Source organism: Orycteropus afer, unplaced genomic scaffold, assembly GCF_000298275.1.
Source record: "Orycteropus afer afer isolate SDZICR_OR568_19922 unplaced genomic scaffold, OryAfe1.0 scaffold00309, whole genome shotgun sequence".
Lineage (NCBI taxonomy): Eukaryota > Metazoa > Chordata > Mammalia > Tubulidentata > Orycteropodidae > Orycteropus > Orycteropus afer.
Window position 1 is genome coordinate 3030187 of NW_006921896.1, and position 23826 is coordinate 3054012.

The following is a 23826-nucleotide window of genomic DNA, read 5'->3' on the forward strand; positions in this document are numbered from 1 at the left end:
GAAGGCAGGCGGTTCAAACCCACCAGCCACTCCTCGGAAGGAAGGTTGGGCAATCCTACTTCCGTAGTGATACTGCCTCGGAAACCCAAGGAGGGGACGCTATGAGTCGGGGCCGACTCGACGGCAAACAACAACAACAACAACAATATAGACCCACCCTCTCTTTTTCCAAGTCGTCTCTCATCTGCTGATGTTCATGTTCAGTCAGTTCTTGGTCTCCATCTTGGTCATACTTTGTAAATATTGCTTCAATCTCTGCATCAGTATGGCCCTTCCTGAAATTATTGAAAAGAATACAGATGAACTCATTCATGTACACGGCCCAACTCAAACAAAAAGACATCAAAACATAGAAGGAAAGGAGATAAAGGCCAGCCCTTCTCTTACAACCTATTTTAGAAAGACACCCACCTCTGGAGGGAAAATAAAACAAAAAAAAAATATTTCTATGCATACTTGGGCCAAAGATACCCTTATCACCAAGAATTTATCTTTAGACTTATGAATTTCCCAGGGCCTCAGGAAATGTGACTCTCACCCCTTGAGATCTTGTCGAAGTTCATCAAAGTTTAACTTGCCTCCCCCTTGCCGCAGACTCTCTGAAATGTCATCCACAGTGTTTTTTTTCAATTTTAATTTGACCAAGGCTTTTTGGTAGCCCTGTTAAAAGAAAAAAACTTGGTTTAATATATTCTCATTTTGCATTTGCTTTCTCCATTAAAAGTAGTAACTACTAGTAACTGACAGAAAAAAAACATCTCCATGACTGGAAATGAGTTATGGTTTAAATATTTATTTTCTATATTATCTCACAGTCAGTAACATCCTTACACATGTTATGTAAAAAACTTCCAGAGGAATATAAATAAAGATATTTCACTACCAAACTTCAGTCACCTCTTACTTTATGTAGCGTGAGATTATAAAAATGACCCTGCAAGCTGAAAGTGTCCAAAATGATCTTAATAAATCAATGGGAAAGTTATGATTGTTCTGTGACCTTTAACAATTTCTGTTAAAACATTAAAAACTCCTTTACTGTCAGTTATAAACTTATAAAGAAATTAAAAATAGCAAAACTAGTATTTACTTAGGGAGCTCTGGTAGCATAGTGGCTAAGACACTTGCCTGCTAACCAGACGGCTGGCGGTTCAAACCCACCAGCCACTCCTCGGAAGGAAGGTTGGGCAATCCTACTTCCGTAGTGATACTGCCTCTGCCTCGGAAACCCAAGGAGGGGTCGCTATGAGTCAGGGCTGACTCGACGGCACATAACAACAACAACAACAACAGTATTTACTTAGAACACTAAAATGTAAAACGTTGTTGTTGTTGTTGTTATGTGCCATCGAGTCGGCCCCGACTCATAGCGACCCCTCCTTGGGTTTCCGAGGCAGTATCACTACGGAAGTAGGATTGCCCAACCTTCCTTCCGAGGAGTGGCTGGTGGGTTTGAACCGCCAGCCGTCTGGTTAGCAGGCAAGTGTCTTCGCCACTATGCTACCAGAGCTCCTTAGACACTGAGAATTAAAGTGTTTTATTTCTTTGTAAAAGATTTACCCAATGTGGTTTGAATAGTCTTTGCTTTCTTATCATATAACCTGATAAGGAGTGAGTGTCTTTTGGATTCCTTGGCTAATTAACTGTCACACTTTTTTGTGTGGATAAACTTCTAACATTTTATCCTTTCCACTTTCAATGTCGTGAAATATGCCCCAGAGTTCCCTTAATGTGAAGTGCTTCTTCTCATGGAAGTTCCTTTAATGTGAAGTGTTTTGCATCACTTCCCTGAGACACTGTCATCCTTTATATCACAGGCACATTCCTCATTTATGTTTGTAAGTTTGCCTTCACTAAACCTGTGTATCTTGATTTATTGCGAGTCTGTCAAACAGTAGTGTGTCAACATTCCCACAGTCATTTAAATCTTTTTAATTACACTTACTTTCAATTTGAATTTCACTTCCAGTTTTACCACTTTAGAAGTCCTGATAGCACAGTGGTTAAGTGCTCTGCTACTAATCGAAAGGTTAGGGGTTGAAACCCACGAGCTGCTCCGCAGGAGAAAGATGAGGCAGTTTGCTTCTGTAAACATTTTAGCCTGGAAAACACTATGAGGCAGTTCTGCTCTGTCCTAGTTCTGCTCTGTCACTTTGAGTCAGAATTGTCTCTATGATCACTTTGTGTTTCTTTGCTGTATGTTCATCTTTTCTGGCTAATTTTCTCTTTCAATTATTCAGTTTTGTAAACTGTCAACATGGGTTTAACACTTGGAAGCAAGAAAGCAACACAACTACATGCTTTGCAATTTGTGCATGAACTGAGTAACGTGTGCAATGACCAATCACCAACAGACTTTGACGGAAATGATGTGATTGATCACCGATCACAATATGCATCTGTTATTTTTGTAATGATTTGTGGACTGAAGAGCTAGCAGTGAAATTTGTACTTGATACTATTTACTCAGTTAATACCCTGCGATTAAGTGACACTTGAACCATGTTACCGAGGGAATGAGGTTACTGAATAAACCCTGGTAACTGCAGTGGGTACATACCAGAACTGTGCAAAGGGAGGACAGGCTGTGTACACATTTGAGATTTCCTAAAATGTAACTGACTTCTGCAGCATTCAGGATTACAGGAATCTTAGATTCCATCTAAGGGAATTGGTTAACAAGCTGAAGTTCTACAGTATAATGTGATTTACAGACAACATAGTCCCATGGCTTGAGCCAAAAGAAAAACATTATAGTTATAGAGCCACTGTATCTTAGCAAAAAGATGTTAGGAAACAAGTTGTGTACTTCAAATGTAGTTATTTGTTGCCGCACAGTTTTATACTTTAAATCAAATAAAGAAGTCACATTGAGAAGATCAAAGCTGCCCCAATTTCCTGTCCTGCCCTTCCATTTAACAACTACTTCCTGAGAAGGTGTAGAAGTAAAAGTTCTCAGGCCTCTAGCCTATGGCCTGAGTCCCAGGACCTTTTCCTTTAACTATTTTAACTATTTATTTTTCTTGGAACGGTACCTATAAGGAATTAACGACCAAGTATTTTCCCCTCAATTTTTTTTTTAGCAGGATTTGAAGTAGAAGAAATTGAATGGTCTTTATATAAAATCTTCCCTTCCATTTAGTTTGAACTCTGGATTTCTAAGTGAGAGTCATTTAGAGGTGTCAAGACAAATAAAGGAGATGAAGTTAGCAGATCTGCTCGGTAAATGTTAAGAGATTAATGAGCATTTAATTCCAGGGATGGAAAGGATTCCCAGAATTAAAGTCCTAGGTAACAGCATACCCATCAAGACTCTAAGAGAGAGTACATTTAAATTGTGCCTGAAAGAGAGCAATCTACTCTTTATTTTGAGCAACTTCAGTAGATCAATGTTGATTTGAAAATTGGCCAAAACAATGCTCATTTTATGCAGGAAATAAAGCAATTCTGAGAATAAAGCTGTTCATACCTTTCTGATGAGATCTGACAGTTCCATTTCAGCTTTCTGCTGGGCCAAGTCAGATTTAACTTCAGAGTAAGTATCATTGATGATGGCCAAAAACATATTCTGTTTGTAAATCAAAGGAACACTGAGATTAAAGAAAGGAATCTAAAGATATCTTGCAAACATTAATCCAAAAATCTGGCACATGCTTTTTTGCTCACCTTTTCTATAATTTGCTATCATACCTTTGGGAAAATTATTTTCTCTATAAATCATGCCTATATATATATTCTTACTTGTTTTAAAACAATATACTGAGATACAATTTGCAAATAGAGACAAGAATTAAATACAACAAAATATTAATGTATTTATGAGTGGTGAGATTATTTTCTTCTTTTTGTTTACCTATTTTTTTACAATTTTTACAATCCACAGAAATTACTATAAGTGCTCTTCATAGTTCAACAGGCAAAATGGACAAGTGGAATTCTATGCTTATTCCAAATATTATTCTAGAACAGTATTTAGGATTTACAGAGCATACTTCCAAGAACTGGAAAGATATTTGCAAAAAGAGTCATTGTGCTTAACATGTTCTCAAACATAATTACTAGGAATGCAGTCAGGTATTTTAGGAAGAGAGTCAAGAAGAGTTTAGAGGAAAAGACAGACTTTGAAGTCAGATAACTTGAGTTTCATCTTGGTACTGTCAACACAATGTTGTCAACATTTCTTTTTTGTTGTTGGGTGGGGATTTGATAACTGTCATTTATTAACTTTCTCTCTTTGGGCAGAATTTAAGTTGTCAACTTTTTAAACCTCAATTTAAATTCTATTTATTTATTTTTGTATTTATAATTATTATAGTAATAACTATTATAACTAATAGTGAGGATTATTGTGACCATCTATAAAAGTTATTAAGACAGGGCCTGATGCATGGGAAGCACTGTATAATTTATAATTATTACTTAATAATGATTAGTCTCTTTTCCTTTCTCCATTACTAATGGTTTCTAATTTTAACATGGTTTGTATTTCCAAGATACTTTCTTGAAGCACCACACGCAACAGATCTTTTACACACCTCCCTCTGTTCTTCCTTTTCAGTACCTAACTATGGTTTGTAACTATATGGTCAGGTATTTGATATGGAGCCCTGGTAGCAGAGTGATTAAAGTTCGTAGCTGCTAATGGCAAGGTCTTCAGTTCAAACCCACGAGCTGCTCCATGGAGAAAGATGAGGCAGTCTGCTTCCACAAAGATTTACAGTCTTAGAAACCCTATGGTACAGTTCTACTCTGTCCCACAGGGTCACTATGAATTAGAATCAACTCAAAAACAATTGGTACTTGAGTACTTCTGTTTTCCCTCTATGTCTGTGGAATGTTAATGAGGACAGGATTGCTCTCTCTTTTCCTTACCACTGTATCCCCAGTATCTAGCACATTACCTGGAATAAGAGCACCTCAGCAAATATGGATGAATGAATGAACAAATCCAAAACAAACAAACAAAAAACCCCACTGCCATCAAGTCCATTCTGACTCTTACCATCCCAAGAGGACAAAGCAGAACTACTCCACAAGGTTTCCAAAGCTATAACTCTAAAAGGAAACAAACTGCCTCCTCTTTCTCTCATGGAGTCACTGGTGGGTTCGAACCGCCAACCTTTTGATCAGCAGTCAAATGCCTTAACAATGATGCCACCAGAGATCACTTGAACACAAGCAGCCTTTATTATTTTAATGGGCTATACACTAAATGAAAGAATGCTGTTTAAGATTCTGCAGCAGAAATGGGAACAGAATATACATGAAAATCCCTAGCCTAATGCTGAATTCCAAGGGCAGATAAATGCAATGGGAGTTAACACCTCCCATCTTTTCTCTCCCAAGCCAGGCAATCAGTGTTCTGCTCTTTTTTCCAAATGGTTGGTCACTCATGCCTGCTAATGTCTTAGTTGAAAAGGATCAATTGAGATTTAGAAAATTAGAAAGTGGCTGAGAAAGGCTCTGAAGGTATGGGAATTTGAAGTTCACCCTCTTCTTCTCCATCTTGTCTCAGAGTTGTTGTTGTTCTTATGTGCCAACTCTCCGACTCATAGTGACCCCTCCTTGGGTTTCCAAGGCAGTATCTCTAAGGAAGTAGATTGCCCCATCTTCCTTGTGAGGAGTGGCTGGTGGGTTTGAACCGCCAGCCTTCTGGTTAGCAGTCAAGTGCCTTAGGCACTATGCTACCAGAGCTCCATCCGAGGTTCACTTACCAGACTGAGGTCTGCACTAGGAGATTTTTCCCTGTTGAAGACGGGGCCTTTGCTCTGGGCTATCTTACACCATAGAGGCTTCTGGCTAAGCAGGTGCAATTAACATCTGGCAGAAATCTGGGAAAGATGGCCAACCCTGTACTCAGCTTGCCCCTTCCTTAAAGGAAAGGTTTCTATCAACAATAGTTTGGCTTTATTAGTAAAAACTGACTGCCTTGAAACACTGTGCTCTTTTAAAGAACGATCTACATGGGATCAAATTGACAACAGCAACTTGAAAGGTTAGATAGAAAGTTAAGGAGGCAGTCCATTTATATTAATGGTGGTGGAATAATTTAGAAAAGGAGGGTGAAAATGGTTTCACAACTTGAAGAATGTAACCACTGTCACAGAACTGTACCTGTAGAGCTGATAAACTGGTGTATGTGCTGCTTTGTATATTTTCAACAACAACAAAATAAAATACTTGTGGGGGGAAAAAAAAGGAAGTTTGTATCAACTGTAGCCTCTCTCTTTCTGAGAGGTGAAGGGAGGGTAATTCCTTTATGTTCAGTAGTATAAAAAATGTACTTTTCATATGAAAAACAAAAACTAAGAGCTGCTTTTCATGTTCTGGTGTTTGAACTGGTGAAATAATTGAATAATCTAGAAGGTGTTGCCTAGTAAATGACATTTAAATGAGCCTACAATTGAGCATTTAAAATTGCCACCATGATGGTCCTTATTTGGCAGATTGACAAACAAGGAAAATTTAGGTGGCCTGAGGTAGTCCATAGCCTGTGCTGCAGAATTCTCATTTCCTTGTTTTTGCTTTCTCAGTAGAGATTCAGATGTTCCAGATTGTAACAATGTAACAAAGGCTTACTCTTCCTCTCTTATTTTTTCTTTAATGACAGGAAGCAGAAACTCAAGAGACTTAAGTTTAAAAACTTGCCATGATACAAGCATAAGATACTTAGAAATATTCTGATCCTTTCAGTCCTTTTAGTTAAAGGACATCTAATATTCCCTCTAATATAAACCCAAACCCACTGCTGCCACTGAGTCAGTTGCAACTCAGTGCAACTCCCATTGGGTTTTCAAGGCTGTAAATTTTCACAGAAGCAGACTATCTTCTTTCTTCCGCAGAGCACCTGGTGGGTTTGAACTGCCAAGCTCTGGTTAGCAGTCAAATGCCTTATGCACTGCGCCACCAACTTGATATATACCACACACTATAACACTAATATACACTATGCACTAATAAAGGCACTGTGGTGGTGTAGTGGTTAAGGTATTTGTAACCAAAAGGTTGGTAGTTTGAACCCACCAGCTGCTCTGTGGAAGAAAGATGAGGCAGTCTGCTTCTTTAAAGATTTACAGCCTTGGAAACATATTGAGGGTTGGACAGTGAGTTTGAGTATGCACTAATATACTATAAATTACACTGATTTACTGAAAATGTGATCATATAATCTTATATAAAGGACCTTGATGAAATCTATTGAAAATGAAAACAATTTTATTTTCTTAAGATAACAGTTCATGTAAGGAAAGTCTTAAATGCTAGTGTTTAGATAAACAAAATGCCCACTGCCTAAGTTAAACTAATTTAATTTAATGCTTTCTCAGGGGATAAATGAATATATAAATGTTAAAGTAAAGAATAAAATGCTTTTTTAAAAACATCTTAATAAGCTTAGGGGAAAAAACATTCATTTGTACTAAATGAACAGAATAAAAACTTTTTAAAAGTAGTTTTTAATACCAATTTCCATACATGGTTAGATTTAGTTTTAAACTTAGCATTTGAATATCCTTTGTAGGCAGTTTCTGGATGAGTGAAACATGAGTAAGCTAAAACTGAGTATCTCAATTTTGACAAGGAACAATTCACTGAACAATAGTATTGACATCCTGGATCTAGCTTGCTGTCAGTTCTTCTTGTTTAAAGAAACAAAGAGAGAAATGTTAAGTCATGCTAATAAGTGACTATGAAAGTGCTGACATTTGTGCTAAAAAAAACAAGTAAGCATATTCTACTTTCTAGCTAAAGCAATATGTTAGGTCACTAAAGCTGCACTTGATCTAATATTTTTGGCATTGATTAGACACATGTATATGGATAAATTAAAGTCCATGGACAAGATACTTGGTTAAGACTTAAAACTGTGAATCAATGAAGAGTAAAATAAAATACATTTTCTAGCAATGACATTTTTCATACTTCCTGAATCTTTATTTAAACGACAGGAAATTGAGCACGACAGAAAAGAGAAGATGGTGATTTATGAACATAAAGTTTAAATCCCCTCACTATAAACAAAAATGTACATACCAAAAGAATGAAGAACATAAAGAACACAAAGGTAGTGAAATAAATTGGTCCCAAAATTCGATTAGCTTCCTCAATCTCTGCAAAGTTGATGTCACCCAAAATGATACGGAATTGAGTGAAGCTATAAAAACAAAACAAAACACCAAAATACAAAAACAAAGAATGTCCACCAGTTGATGTAACATTTCTTAAAGAAGATGTCACACTTTAGGATCTTTATATAAGTGTAGATAACTACCAAATAACAGAAAACTGTCAATCTCTTTGGGAAATTTTTGTTAGTTATATAAATTGAAATTTTCTGAAATAAAAATAATGTAATTTCATGTTAAGTATGTCATTTTCATTTGGCAAACAAGAAAACATCATTAATTTATATGAAGTTATTATTTGATGACTTATAAACCAATCAGCTATAAGAATTCAACACATAATCTGAGTAAAATATAGTTACTCTAACTTTTTATGATGGTTACCCTGGGTCTGATTTTAAAATCTTTTATTATTTTTTAAAAATTTTTAGGCAAGATACAAAATTGTATGCCTTCAAAGATCCAATATTTTGGATCAGGTGGCCAGGTGCTGTCCACGCTGGGTCTTTCTCAGTAAAATAATTTTCATTCCTGACTTTCATCAAACAGCAACATTAATGAGGAAGCCTCTGTGCACAAAGCCCTGTTAACTCCCATTACTGTGATCTTCTCCTTTCCTAACAATTCCCCTAAATAGTATGGTAATCTGGTACTGGTTTCTTTTTTTTTCCTTTTAATATCTTGTTTGGGAACTTCACAAACAAAAGTGAAAATTCCTGTTCTAGCCTGAGTTTCTCCTAGAATATCAGAAACACCATTTCCCCCCACTTAGAACACAACTTAGAGTTCAACATAAATGGTCATAATACTCAATAAGAATAAAAACACACACTTAATGGCCTTTTCAAAGCTACTCTGTGCATTTGGTACTAAAAAGACCTTGGTTTTTGGAAAAGTATTGGTTTCTTAAGGGTATTCTACTATATCATATTACTTTAGGGCTGCTATCTTAAGCATCAGCATTTCAGAATATATTGTCTTATGTGTATTAGTAGGTCAGTGTTTCTGGGAAAAGTAATTACTTTTTATTTTAAATAAGTATTTTTAAACACGTGGTGGTCAAATAACAGTCATGAAAGTCTCTTTATCCTTGACAGGGCACTGACATCTCTGATTACATATTTCTTTTTAATTTTATATATACTTACATACACTCTTGGAAAGTGCTGAAGTCATCAACCTGAGTTCCAAAGACAAGATATGCCAACTGAGCATAAGCTAAGAAAATAATGAAGAACATGATAGCAAAACCAAAGAGGTCTTTGGCACACCGAGACATGGTTGTGGAGAGCTGGCTCATAGTCCTGTTAAAATTGATGAATTTGAAGAGCTATAAAAGAGAGAAGAAATTACTTGTTTTCTCCAACCCAAGAACTTTTATTTTCTTGTTCAAAAAGTACTTGCCAAGTGCCTACCACTCAGGCACTGTTTTCGGAAGTTCTTGCTCTCATGTTGCCTACGTTTCCCATGATTATTAAAATATAATGAAAACAAGTTAACTATAATTAAAGTGACTAGTGTTATTCTCTCCTCCCCCAAGTTACAGTACAAGAGAAAGGGGAAAAAAAAACTACACCCACAAATGAAAACTAAATAAAATCCAAAAGAAGGCCCAAACCAAACTTACTGCATATTAATACTGTCTGCTCTGGTTCCCTACTGCCACTCTGACAGGAATATACCACAAATGGGATGGCCTTAACAAACAGGAGTTTATTCTCTTACAGTTTGGAGGCTTTAAGTCCAAGTTCAAAGTGCCAGGCTCTAGGGGCTAGGTGAAAGTCCCTCAACCTTGGGGTCCAGCTCTGCCTCGTGCTCCCAGATCACTGGAGCTAGAGGCATTTCTTCATTCAGCTGCTAGCTGCTGAGGCTGACAAACTCAAGGTTAACAAGTAAAAAGGCATAGTCTTGATGTTACCAAACCACATGGCAGGACATTAATTCAAGTCCATTTTAAGTCCCAAAGTCACCAGAGCATTGCAGGCTGCTGAACAACACAGCTACATGCACGGTCCAAACTAGAGACCATTCCTCAAGGCTTCTCCTTATATACAGGAAGCAGACATTCCTAAAGCAGCTACTCAGCTGCTCATAGTAGATTCCACCATGGAGTTGATTTACCAGTCTCATCATGGGGAATACTATATCCAGATGCCCAGCCATTCAACCAGGCTCAGCCAAGTTGACACACAAACTGAACTACCACACTGCCAGTTACTGTGCACCAGCTATGTGTCAGGCACTATGATGAGGGCTTTATGTACACTGCCTGAACACACACACACACACAAAACCCAAACTCACTGCTGTCCAGTTGATTCGACTCATAGTGACCCCTCTTTGGGTTTCCAAGGTGGTATCTTTTCTGACGTAGATCACCCAATCTTCCTTCCAAAGAGTGGCTGGTGGGTTTGAACCGCCAGGCTTCTGGTTAGCAGTCAAATGCCTTAGGCACTATGCCACCAGAACTCCCATTGCCTGCACAATGACTGAAATATTGGTACTCTATCTCCAGGAGTCTAATTGAAACTTGGAGTCAGGCTTTGAACCCAGTTCTATGTGACTCCCATGTCATATTAAGTGTTTTTATAGAAAAGGCACTGAGGATGGCTGCCCAAGTTCTGTGGTTCACAACTTGGAGGGTATTATAACCCAGAGGGGCATCACAACCTGCATAGCTCTACTCAGAGACCTTGGAGGAGGGATACATTTGAAGAATGCATCATGATCCCTCCCTTAAAGAACCTTGATGGTAAAGGTTTGGGGGCAAGATAATTATTAGCGAAGCATAAAATAGAAACACACAGCCTGAGGCATACATTGAAAGGAATTCTCTAGAATTTTACTTAAAGGCCTCTTATAAATTTATGTTTGTGGCCACAAAAAATTTCTTTTTTGAAAGGTATTGCAATCACATTACTTAATACAATTCTTATTAGTTTGAGATATTGGTTATTATTACTATCTTGTGATAAAGGTTTGGTGCTTTAGTGATAGTTTAGCCTGAACACACAGCTAGTTGAAAAAACAGGATGAGAGACACCGAGATGAGGTCTGTGTCCTCTGACCAACCTCAGGCTTTCCAAGTGTAAACAGCTGGTGAGTACTTGTAGTGCATACCCTCTACAACAGTGCTGTTCGAAAGAACTTTCTATGATACAAATGTTCTATATTTGCACTGTCCAATACAGTGGGCACTAGTCACATGTGGATATGAAGCACTCAAAAAGTGACTAGTGTGAATGAGGAACTGAATTTTGAATCAGATTTAATTTTTATTAATTTAAGTTTAAATAGAAGACTGAAGAAGTTGATGCTTTTGAGTTGTGGTGTTGATGAAGAATACCAAAAATACCATGTACTGTCAGAACTAACAAATCTGTCCTGAAGTGCAGCCGGAATGCTCCTCGGAAGCCAGAATGGTCAGACTTCGTCTCACCTACTTTGGTCATGTTGTCAGAAGGGACCATTCACTGGAGAAGGATATCATGCTTGGTAAAGTGGAGGGTCAGTGCAAAAGGGGAAAGACCTTCAACGGGATGGATTGACATAGCGGCTGGAATGATGGGCTCAGATATAGCAAGGATTGTGAGGCTGGCCCATGATCAGGCAGTGTTTCGCTCTGTTGTTCACAGGGTCACCATGAGCCAGAGCTCACTCGACAGCACCTAACAGCAACAACATGTGTAGAAGAACAGTCGTACAACCTGAGCTGGTGACAAGCTGGAAGCTGCCTCAGAATTAATGTAATTTCCTGCATCTCCAGAATTAAGGCTCATTGTATATGAAATGTTCTAACATCTCACATATATGGAAATGCACAGTATGCCTTAGGAAAAAGTGATGAAGAAACTATTCAGAAAGAGAGTCTGTTTCAATCTCAATTCCAGGTAAAGATACTCTATGACCTTCACCTGGAAAAGAGGTATTCTTGCCAATAAGCATTTCCAAGTACAGCCTGCGCCCCGTCCTTTGCCCTCTTTATTGTTAGTTCCTGATTCTTCACCTAGTCACCCCATGGCAGGTGAGACTTGGAACTGTCAGTGTCAGAGCAGCCAGGGGCCCCAGGTCCAAGTGACGTCATGAAAAGGCCTCTTACTGCATTTTCTAAATGACACCTACAAGGACAGGTCTTTCAAAACTGGGGGCACCAGCAGTCGTACCATCATTCACAATGAGACGAATGATCACATGAGCCCAGTATTCATATTTACATATAAAATATGGCACAGCTTTGGATGGCCACCTGAATTTGGCCACAGGCAAATTCAAGTCCTCCGACATTTTCCATGACTCATGTTAATAAAATAAAATATTATTAAAAAGTCAAAACATGAAATTTATAAATTACCTTAATCCAAACCAAAAATACTGTGACAGCAGCTACATTGTTGAACTGTATTTGCCAGTGTGCCAGATGTTCAAAGTTGGGGAAAGTATTCTGATCCTCCAGAAACTGTACCAGCACCTCCACACTTGAAGTTCTATATATGTTAATTACTATAGCTACCAGGGACAGCTACAAAACAAAGAGATGTATACACTTCATTACACTATATTAGAAATCTGTCATTTACCTTAAAGTAGCCAACTTATTTTTCTTTACCAATTTATAAATTCTAGGGCTCACCATTATTCCAACCCAACAGCATTAATAAAAGTCACCCACACAATGGAAAGTGCTGAGCGCTGCCATTAAATAAATAAATAAAACCCCACTATGTTCCTTGCACTTCCTGAATCAGGAATAGACATCAGTGAGTGTGATGATGCTATTAACAAAATTAAGCTCAAACAAGAACGCCTTCCTTTTTTTCTGTCATCTCTCGCTTAAACGATTTTTTGCCCTTTTGCTTTCTCAGCCTCGTCTTGCTTTCAGTTTTTTCCTTTCTGGTTTCTCCAATTTCCAGCATTCCATTCTTTGATGTATACAACATATACCTGGTGGATACCTATGCACATAACATTGTGCTGGGGCTAAGAGGAAAACATTGAAGTAAAACACACAAACCATGCCCACAAGAAATTTATACTCTGGTTAAAGATCAGACAAACCCACAACGTTAAACGATACAAAAAACTTAAGAGTTAGCACAAGATGAGGAGTGAAACAAGACCTATCAAAATGGAGTACTCGTAAGAGGCAAGAATGAACTTGGTTCATTCCAGGGGGAAACATAAAAGCCAAGGGTCTTTCTCCCTTTTTTCTATGCTTTGTCTCATGAATATATATATAACTTTTCATATCTGCTTTAGTTCTGGGCTATCCAACAAAATCTGAGGGGAACACTGGCCCCCTTAGTTGGCATCGATCCACTGGATTAAGATGTGTATGTGGAAAGTATTAGGGTTATCCGTAAAACCTTGCCCTCATGTGGAGTCTTAATCCACAGTAAATGGGTTGTGGCTAGTTGTACCACCTTTGCTGTTCATTCTCTCTCCTCATGGGTGCTGGCCAAAAACCACTTCATTAGCCCTTCCCAAGATGGCTGTACAGACCATGGTCAGGTTATTATCACAGCAATGGCTCACATGGTTGTTGGTCTCAGCTGAACTGCCCTTCAGAGCTGAAAATGCCAATCTCACCGCCTTCCTTTTCTTCTTTTTGAGGGATTTCCAGAACTGATCATATATTTTTTGTGCTGGTGATAGGATTATCTGTTTTGAAGACCTCTGGTGGTGTGGTAGATAATGCATTTGGCTAACCAGAAGGTCAGCAGTTGAAACCCACCAGCTACTCCATGGCAGGAAGATGGGGCAATCTACTTCCTTAAATATTTACAGCCTTGGAAATACAATGGGGGTTACTATGAGTTGGAATTGACTCGATGGAAATGATTTTGTTTTTGTTTTTAGAATACACTGGAAATGTTTGTTCACAAGGATCTAGCTATGAGCAAAGTAAAAGCTTAATTGGCTGACTGCATAAATCCAGCATAGCTATTTCTGCAACTCTCCCTAAGTACAATTTGCTACTCTGGCATCTCCCCAATCCATTTTCACTGCACACAGGAAAAGTGTTTTTTTAGCAATATAGACTATGAGGTCATTTACATATTTTTCCCCTCTGCCATCAAGTTGACTTGACCAGTGACCCCATGTTAGAGAGTAGAATGGAGCTCCATAGGGTTTTCTTGGCTACAATCTTTACGGAACCAGGCCTTTCTTCCACGGTGCTGCTCAGTGGGTTTGACCCACTAATCTTTCAGTTAGTAGCTGAGAGCAAACTGTTTGTGCCACCCAGGGCCCATTTATACAACATCAGTATCACATCCATATGCCAAATTTTCTTGAGAATTTAAAAAAGGGAATGAGGAAAAAGAGAGAAGATACTTTGTGAGTATTTGGGTTATGTCACTCCTGAGTTTTCATCTTTGGGATTCTCATCCTCATCTACAAAAAGACTTTCTCCTCCTACCAGAACATAAGCTTCATGAGGGCAAGGGTTTTGATTGTTTTGTTCACTCCTATATCCTTAATGGGAGCTCTGGTAGCATAGTGTCTAAGGCACTTGACTACTAACCAGAAGGCTAGTGGTTCAAACCTACCAGCCACTCTGCAAAAGGAAGATCCACTTCCATAGAGACACCTCCTCGGGAACCAAAGGAGGGGTCGCTCAATGGCAGTGAGTTTGGTTTTGGTATATCCTTAATGCCAAAATAGTGGCAGGCACATAGTAGGTGCTCAAAAAACATTTCTGAATAAATGATTAATTTTCACCCTGTGAAGCTCAGCAATGAACAAAATCACTGGAACTTAGACTTACTAGACTTCTTTCAATAATTCTGCTCATTTTGAAACAATTTTGCTTATAACAAATGACTGATTAAAGTAAGGCCATCAACTTCAGTGTTTTGTTATGTTGTTCCAACGAGTTATAGGGTCCCAACGAGTCAAACCGGCTTGAAGGCACATAACAACAACAACAGCACAGACTTCACAGTATTTGTTACAGAAACAAAAAAGGAAAAGAGGGGAAAATTGCAAAGCGATTCCAACACATTATTATACTTAGGAGATCATTTCAAGTTTCAGGTAGATGTAAGCAAATGTAGGTCAGTTAAGACCAAAAGCCTTGGCTTAGGTTTGAAGGTCCATTGATGAATATGGCATGTTTTTGGGTGAGCAGAAAGCATGACTTGACTTCTACTTGGCCAGAGAAGTTGCAAAGAGGAAGTGGATATCCAGGAGCTCTTGTTCTTAATAAAAGCACACAGTCAGAATTGTCTTGGCAGTACTTAGAGTTTAAAAAAATAAGAACAATAGCACAGTGAAGCAAGTTTTCAAAGAAATGCTTACAAAACATGCACATGGTGGCTGCTGAGCCAAAAGAACTAATTTCATCTTCCGTGACCTCATGAACTATTCTTTTCCGGTGTTCTGTAAAATGGGGACAAAGCAATCCACCCATGTGTGAGAAGAAAATATTAGAACTTCTAGGGGGTGGTAAAAAGGGTTAGGATTCTATTAGTATTTATTTGACCTGAAATGTTTAAATTCTATGTATATGTATGCTATTACTGGCAGACCTGCTATACCAATATAGAAAAAAATATAATATATTGGGGTGTGTAGTCAGTGTTTCATTGAGAGGTGCATGATCAAAAAAGTTGGGTACCACTGACTAGTCTTTTGTCAGTATTAAAGTTTTTTGGTCAAAAAATAAAGCAGCCTATTAATAAGCATAAAATCACACTTTTGCTATTATCTTAAATGACCTAAATATCCACACAAACTAAAAAGTAGGGTCTGCATCCTCAGAGTCCCAAACAATAACTGTATTCTAGACCAATTGTCAATGTATATGGATGGCAGTTGGCCATCACCCAGAAGGCAAGTATGTTAAAAAATTACTTCCAGTATCATTGCCTCTCCTGCCTCTTTAAATACTGAAATTCTATTTTAACTCTGCTCATTATTAATACATTGAGAATTTGGGATTTGAGGACATTGCCTACAGTAATTGTGTGATGTTACGCAGCCATTCTGAAAGAAGCCATGCACTTCACCTGCATCATGTCAGAGGGGCTCCACATGTATCACTTCTACAGACAGTTTTAACTTTAAGTAAAAGCTAACTCTTCAAAAGGCAGTGGCAGAGTGCTTCAGAGGGTTATTTGTGAGAATTAAATGACTTCCTGTGTAGGAAAAGCACCTGAAACCACGCCTAGCACAGAATAGCTTCTAAGGTGCTAGCAATTATTCTTATTATCATTGCTGTTGCTGTCAATATTGCTATTCTTTTTATAGCTTAAGTGTTCTTTTACCCACATAGGAATAAAATCTTATCTATGTTTTATCAAGTAACTCTAGTGAGAAATGACTTGATAACAACTTGATGTAAATGCTTCACATAGCCCAAACTACTTTTTAGGGGTGGAGTAGGGGAAAGAATAATGGGACTGAAAGAGGATCATGGAAGAGAGAATACCAAATAGGGTAATATATAAATTACTTGGAAGAGAGAATACCAAATAGGGTAATATATAAATTACTTGGATTTCACAGGGGCATCTCTGTCTCAGGATAGTGGGAAGGGTGGTCACAGAATAATATATGTTACAGCTCTGCCAGTCAAAACTCTTAAGCATGTTAACACTTAAGCATGTTGTTACATGCTTACACATGTATAATACACCAAAAACAAAACAAAACTAAACTAAAACCCCAAACCAAACCCAGTGTCATCGAGTTGATTCTGACTCATAGCTACCTGCACTAGGTTTCTGAAGCGGTAAATCTTCATGGAAGTAGATTGCCCCGTCTGCCTTCTGTGAAGTGGCTGGTGGGTTTGAACCACCAACCTTCTGGTTAGCAGTCAAATGCCTTAGGCACTCTGCCACCAGAGCTCCCTACACACGTACAACAGGACTTAGCAAAACCTGGTGAACGGTAAAAAGCTTGTAAAAATACTACATTTCTATAATCAGGCGTCAGGAAGGAAGTGATTAAGTGACACTGATGGGGACACATTTTGAACAAGTGTTAGAAATTATAACTGAATCAGGGCAGACATAGGAGCTACAAGGTGCCATAGTCTTGCCTATAGCATCAATCTACCTTATGATTTCTTGAATGTCATATGGAAAACCTTGATCATCATAATCCTTTTTATCCTTTGTGTATTATTTGCAAGGAATTTTAAACTAGAGGCAGGTTTGCCCTGCCACTCAAAATATTTTCAGGATGTTTCCTCTTGCCATAGTTTATGTATATGCAGAAAAATATAAGTTAATGTCACTAGCAGCTAAAGAAAAATATCATTAGCAAAAAACGAAACAAAACATTGTTTCCTCCTCCACATCTTAAATGGTATATCAAAGTCAAATATGAATTCCTGAGTTATCCTCCTTGTAGTGTGGCTTGCTGAGAGCTTACTGTAAATACATCTCCACTTCCACATTCAGAAGGGTTACTCATGCAAAATGAGAAAATAGTGACTGAGACTAAAGAAGAAATAACAGAGAAGAATTTTTAGATTCTTCTTCCAAAAATGCTGAAGAAATCAAAGACACTAACATGTTTTTATAACTAAGTATGGAATTTGGTATTATTCTCAAACCTACCACAATGATCACAACATCCAGACAATTCCAGAAACTCCTGAAATATTGTAGCTTGTGAATGCGAATTTCCAGTATCTCTTCTACCACATAGTACAGGATAAAGAAACAAAAGATAATCTCACAGGTTGCCATGAAGTAATCAAAAGTTGTGACATATCGGATCAACTTCACAGGCTGAAATTGCCAAGATGGAATCACACCGCCTGTTGCTGGGAATTCAACCAATAACCTGCGTTGCAATAAGAACAATTAACAGAACAACACATGAGTGTAGACAGGAAAGGATAGTCATCGATTTTGCCCCTAAACTGCTGCCACAAGTCACCCCAAACTAGTTGCAAAACCTTTTATCTCAGCTAAGGAGTCCATACTTGTAGAAGTTTGTGCCACAAAAGGACCAAGACATGCCCAGCCTGTTCAGTTCAAAGTGTTACTTCCTCCTCAGTCTTCCCTCTATTTTTCTGGTATTTGTATTGGTCACAATGTTACACATATATTTAATGTAGAAGTTAATTAAATTAAATGCAATTAAATTAAATTCTATTAAATGCAATCATACTAGTCAACATGAAGAACCTCAAAACACACATGATCTGGTTGAGAAGCAAGAGATACATTTTGCACATATCTAAGAATAAAGACAGTCTGTCATTTATTCTTTAGTATTCAATAGTTTACCTTTCTAGGAGGTAATTATTCTTATCCTTCCAAGAGGATTACAGTTAATGATGTTGTTGTTGTTATGTGCCGTCGAGTCAGATCGACTCACAGTGACCCCTCCTTGGCTTGCTGAGGCAGTATCACTATGGAAGTAGATTGCCCAACCTTCCTTCCGAAGAGTGGCTGGTGGGTTTGAACCGCCAGCCTACTGGTTAGCAGTCAAGTGCCTTAGGCACTATGCTACCAGAGCTCCTGTACATGTCTGTCTGTCTGAAACACTAATACAATTATTTTACATTCATAGTGATGTCACTGATCTATAGTGGTTTGCCATAATTGAAGTGAGGACATTGCCAAATTTCCATTTTCTAGGCATCACACTGTCAAACTAGAAATAGGATTTTTAGCTCTTTAATGTTAATTCTTTTTAAAGAGATTTAATCAGCTATTAGGCATAATTATCTCTCTCATTACATTACTATGTATGGAGAGCCAAAGCTAGATCTTGAGCATCCAGGACTCACACATAAGCAATAATCAAGTAAAAACGGGGAATATGGCAAATCAGAATTGGTCAAAGAAACAAATAAATCTCTCTTCCCTCTGAATTGTCCGTTCTCCTATTTTTCTTTCCTTCCTATTTGATGTGTTGGAGAACAGGGGTGAGAACCAAAAACTCAGCAGTACTAAAGAACCTTGTGACCACTTCAGCGTGAACTCCAAAGGGGACGCGTTGCCTCATATGCCAAGTCATCACTCTGTCCAATTCTGGCCCAACATGTGTCAATTACTCCCAGAAGCATAGAAAACAGTGCTGAGAAATGAAGTAATTGTCTTGGCAATAGTCATTCTTGAAGCATGGGGAAGAAGCAAAATAAATATTTAAGACTTTCTAGAAATAGATATTTACTTAAATGTCAGAGTTTTATCCTCTTTCTATCTTCTTTGGAATTGTGACAAAAAGTTAATGATTGCAATAGGTTTTCATTCATTTCCAGTAATAACTAGTACTTGATTTGATGTGCTATTTTTCTCAAAAGCTGTTAAATACAAGGATTGGAAAAAGTCAATTGGCCTTGTAAAGTGGACTTGCGTTTAACATCAAAAATGACAACAAAATAAGCATATTATAAAACTTAATCCTCATCTTAATCCTCATGTGTGTAAATACATCTGCACTTAATCCATGGTGGTAGAGTGCTGCTGACACATTTACCAGGATTAAAGTGGGTGAATTCCACATCCCAAGGGGTCTGCTCTATTGTTTTTTTTTTTCCTGTTGTTGTTGTTTTTCAATCACTTATTAACTTCTGTTGTTGTTAGCTGCCATCAACTCATGGCAACTCCATGTGTGCAGAGAATTGCTGCACAGGGTTTTTAAGGCTGTGACCTTTCACAAGATGAACAGACCCATCTTCTGTGGTGGCTCTGGGTGGGCTTTAACTGCCAGCCTTTCAGCTAGTAATCGAGCACTTAACCATCTGCACCACCCAGGGACTCCTTGTTACTTTCTAACATATGATAAATTTATTTATTTCATATATTATTTGTCGTCTACCTCCTCCTAGTAGAATGCAAGCTCTTCAAAGACAGAGATCTTTGTTCTGTTCACTGATGTATCCCGATAGCTTAGAATAGTCCCTGGCGCATCTCAAACGGAGCTCTGGTGGTGCAGTGTCTAAGGCATTTTGACTGCTAACCAGAAGGCTGGCGGTTCAAAACCACCAGCTGCTCTATGGAAGGAAGACTTGGTGATCTACTTCTGTAGCAATACCACTTCGGAAACCCAATGGGGGTAGCTATGAGTTGGAATTGACAATGTTTGCTCTGAATTAATGAATGAATGAGAGAGGTCCCAGAAAAGTCAGTGGTATCTCTCTGTTTCCTCACTGTCTCCCACTGAGTGGCCAGGACAATATCATGCAAGACTTGGAAGGAAATTTGTGTGCCTGTGGTGAGTTTACATAAGCAAGTACCTGGGTATCCTGCTGAACATCTGGCATAGACTTTGACTACCTACGACTGTGCTGAGTTCTAATAGCCTGGACATCATGTAAGAGTGGGAAACTCAGGAAAATGAGGGGGTACTTAGTGAAGGAGCATGTACTTATAATGTTTAAAGATTGATGGTAGAAAAATACAATGCTTCTCCCAGAAAGGTTTTAGCATGAGAAGGAACTTGGAGGACTTAAAACTCAGAATATTCCAGGATCTGAACTCCTCCCCCCTCTAAATATCATTATTTCAGTAAGCTTTTGGTTTTCAGCCCTGATCTGTGGCATCCCCATATAGCTAACTGCAGGTAAGGGTTTTCTGACCTGTCTCCAGAATAGGATGTTCATACAACTAAACAGAAATGGGAGGGATAGTGCCCTCAGAACACACCTGACCACACAGAATAGGTTAACATTGGCGTTGTACACTGAAAAGTCAATAAAAACTGCCCGGGTCCCTCGGTCTAGCCATCCGTTTTTCTTGAGGCTAGCAATCTGGGCAGCTGTTTCCTCTCTTGTTCTCGACAAATCCAGATAGTAGCCAGCTCCACTGTAAGTTGCAATCATTCCCCAGTGGCTACTCCCATTCAAGTCTTTTTCACTTGTGTAGATCCAACTAATGAAAAACAAAAAATGAACAGGTGAAATCAGTCAAATACTTAAAACAACTACAAAAAAAGTTGGTCTCTGGTAAAGTAAAAAATATGTCATACATAGTCATAACTTTTACCAAGCTAGGTAATGTGCTTGCCACAGCACTTCCTAAGTGCTATCTTACTTAACTCTCGGATACAGGTCTCAGCCCTGCTTAAGGAATTAGGGTCCTGAGGCTTAGTGCAGTTAACTTGGTCCCAAAGATTGTGAGGGCAGAGTCAGGAATGTACAGCAGGAAGTCTGCCTCTAAAGCCTGTGCTTTTAGCCCTAAATTTATATGGCTGCCTTCTCTGGGGTAACTATAGTCAGATGACGCTAGGCTCCTACAGAAAAGTGCAGACAAAAGAAGAACACGTTTATCAAGTTCCACTGTCTGCAGTTAAGCTAAATAACATTCCATACAACATTTGGGAATTTAATCCACTAATATAAACAGAGGATTTCTTTGGAACCAGATGACTCTTTGGCACCAATGGGGATACAAAGATGAACCAAGAGCCTCCCCTCCAATTTATAATAAATAGAAAGTTGTAATTAAGCCATTAAAATGGAAGATAGATGATGATAAGAACAAAAAAGAGAAATACAGAGAAATTGCTATGGCGATTCAGAGAGACAGTATCCTTATCTGAGGGTCTGGTGATGGGAGAGGTGGATCAGGGGAGGTTTTGGGAAGATGCTGTACTGGATTTGGGCCATGAAAGTAGGTAGGATTTGGACTTGCACAGATGGATGGGAAGTGCATTATCAATCTTGAGCAAAGCAGAGCCAGAGAAGTACAAGACTCCCAACGAATAGTTCAGTTTGGTTTCCATATGATGAGGAAAAGAAGGCTGAAGGGAGAATCAGGGACAGACTGTGAAGGGCAAGTGTGAAGGTGTCCCCAAAGGGAAGAGGTCTAGGAGGCACAGAACAAGATTACTCTGGTGGCAGCAGGAAAAACTGGAATGGTGAGGAGTAGAGGTCTCAGGTGCAAAAAAGAGCTGACATAGACTGCTGCCCTTAACAAGGTCTGCTTGCAAGGTTGGACCTTGTGACTGGAACCTGACAATGTTCTACACTGATATAAACCTTTCCCTAACTGATAAGAGTGGCTCACTCTCCCTAAACTATCTGTACAAACAATATGACTTATGCTGAACACCTGCTTTCCTTCTGGGAGTATGGAATTTTGGTACATGTCAGGCAAAGGATTCCCATGTGATCAGCCCTCAATAAAAACCTTGGGCACTAAGTCTTTAATGAGCTTTCATGGTAGATTACCCTTCACACGGGTTGTCACAAATTGTGTTGGAGAATTAAGCTCATTCTGTGTGACTCCACAAGAAGCTCTGGTGACACAGCGGTTAAAGCACTGTGCTGCTAACCAAAAGCATGGCAGTTCAAACCCAACGAGGTGCTCCACAGGAGAAAGACGAAGCCCTTACATGAAGATTTACAGCCTTGAAACCCTATGTGGCAGCTGTACTCTGTCCTAGAGTTGCTATGTGTTGGAATCAACTTGGTGGCAGTGAACTGGTATGACTCCACTGGGAGAGGACTCCTGGAAGCTTGTGTCTGGTGGTCTCTGGTCTTTCCCCGTAAGTGTTCCTCCTTTTTTGATTTTGCTTTGTATTCTTCTGCACTAATATTTAGCTGTGAGAATGACTCTATATGGAAGTACTTGTAGTAAATCACTGTATCTAGGGTGGTCTTGGGAATCCTCACCATCAAGACCCACTTCAACAACATAATTAATAAAGAAAGAGAAAACATGGAGTCATAAAAGAAGCACAGACTTTGGAGTCAAGGAAGAATGATTCAATCCCAGCTTGATCATTTAGTAGCTGTGACACTCTGGGTAAGTGAACCTCAATTTCTTCACCTATGAAATGGAGATTATACTTATTTCATAGTTGTTTGGTGAAGGATAAATGGGATAATACATGGAATCACTTCTTCTACAGTGTCTGATACAGAACAGTGACTCTAAAAATTTCTCATTAGTGATGTGCAATAAAGAAAAATACTGGAAAAGGTACCATAGGACCTTTGCAGGAACTAGACAGTGGAGAGTCAGAAAGCAAAAATCACTACTATAGTCTGCCCTTCACATCTACAGGTCTTGCATCCATGGATTCAACTAACCACAGATCAAAAATATTCAGGAGGGTGGGGGGAGCAATTAAGTGGCCAAAGCAATCCCTTAAAGGCTAAACACTGCCAGCCACTGCCATCTAGTTGACTCTGACTCATACTGACCCTACAGGTCAGAGGAGAGCTGCCCCACAGGGTTTTCAAGGCTGTAAATCTTTATGGAAGTAGATTGCCTCTTCTTTCTCCCATGGAGTGGGTGGGGGTTCAAAGCTCAGACCTTTTGATTAGCAGAGGAATGTCAAGGGCAAAGAGGGAATGTCAAGTGTTATTTACACACCATTTACGATGTATTACACCCAAACTAAAACCACTGCCATGATTCCAACTCATAGCTAGCCCCCATTGGGTTTCCAAGGCTGTAAATCTTTAAGGAAGTAGATTGCCTCATCTTCCTCCCACAGAGAGGCTGATGGGTTTAAGCCACAGACCTTCTGGTTAGCAGCCAAATGCCTTACCCACTATGCCACCGGAGCTCCTTTTACATTGTATTAGGCATTATAAGTAATCTAGAGATGATTTAACATATATGGGAGAATGTGTGTTGGTGATATGCAAATACTATGCCATTTTGTATCAGGGGCTTGAGAATCTGAGGATTTTTATATGGGAGGGAGCCCCTCGAAGCAATTCCCCACAGATACTGAGGAACAACTGCATAACCTGGAAAAAATGTCTTTCAAAATTATTTAGTTC

The 23826-nt window shown here is 38.8% G+C and overlaps 1 protein-coding gene across 1 annotated transcript in view; it reads right to left on the bottom strand.

Annotated features, from left to right (window-relative positions):
* Positions 1–23826, bottom strand: part of PKD2 (polycystin 2, transient receptor potential cation channel) — an 83498-nt gene that overhangs the window by 7436 nt on the left and 52236 nt on the right. The window contains exons 6-13 of the mRNA XM_007951699.2: positions 20735–20959; positions 17690–17918; positions 12475–12642; positions 9272–9453; positions 8032–8152; positions 3470–3568; positions 539–660; positions 158–275 (exon numbers count right to left, since the gene is read on the bottom strand). Coding sequence (XP_007949890.2) covers positions 158–275; positions 539–660; positions 3470–3568; positions 8032–8152; positions 9272–9453; positions 12475–12642; positions 17690–17918; positions 20735–20959 — 1264 coding nt within the window. The remainder of the gene's footprint in view (positions 1–157; positions 276–538; positions 661–3469; positions 3569–8031; positions 8153–9271; positions 9454–12474; positions 12643–17689; positions 17919–20734; positions 20960–23826) is intronic.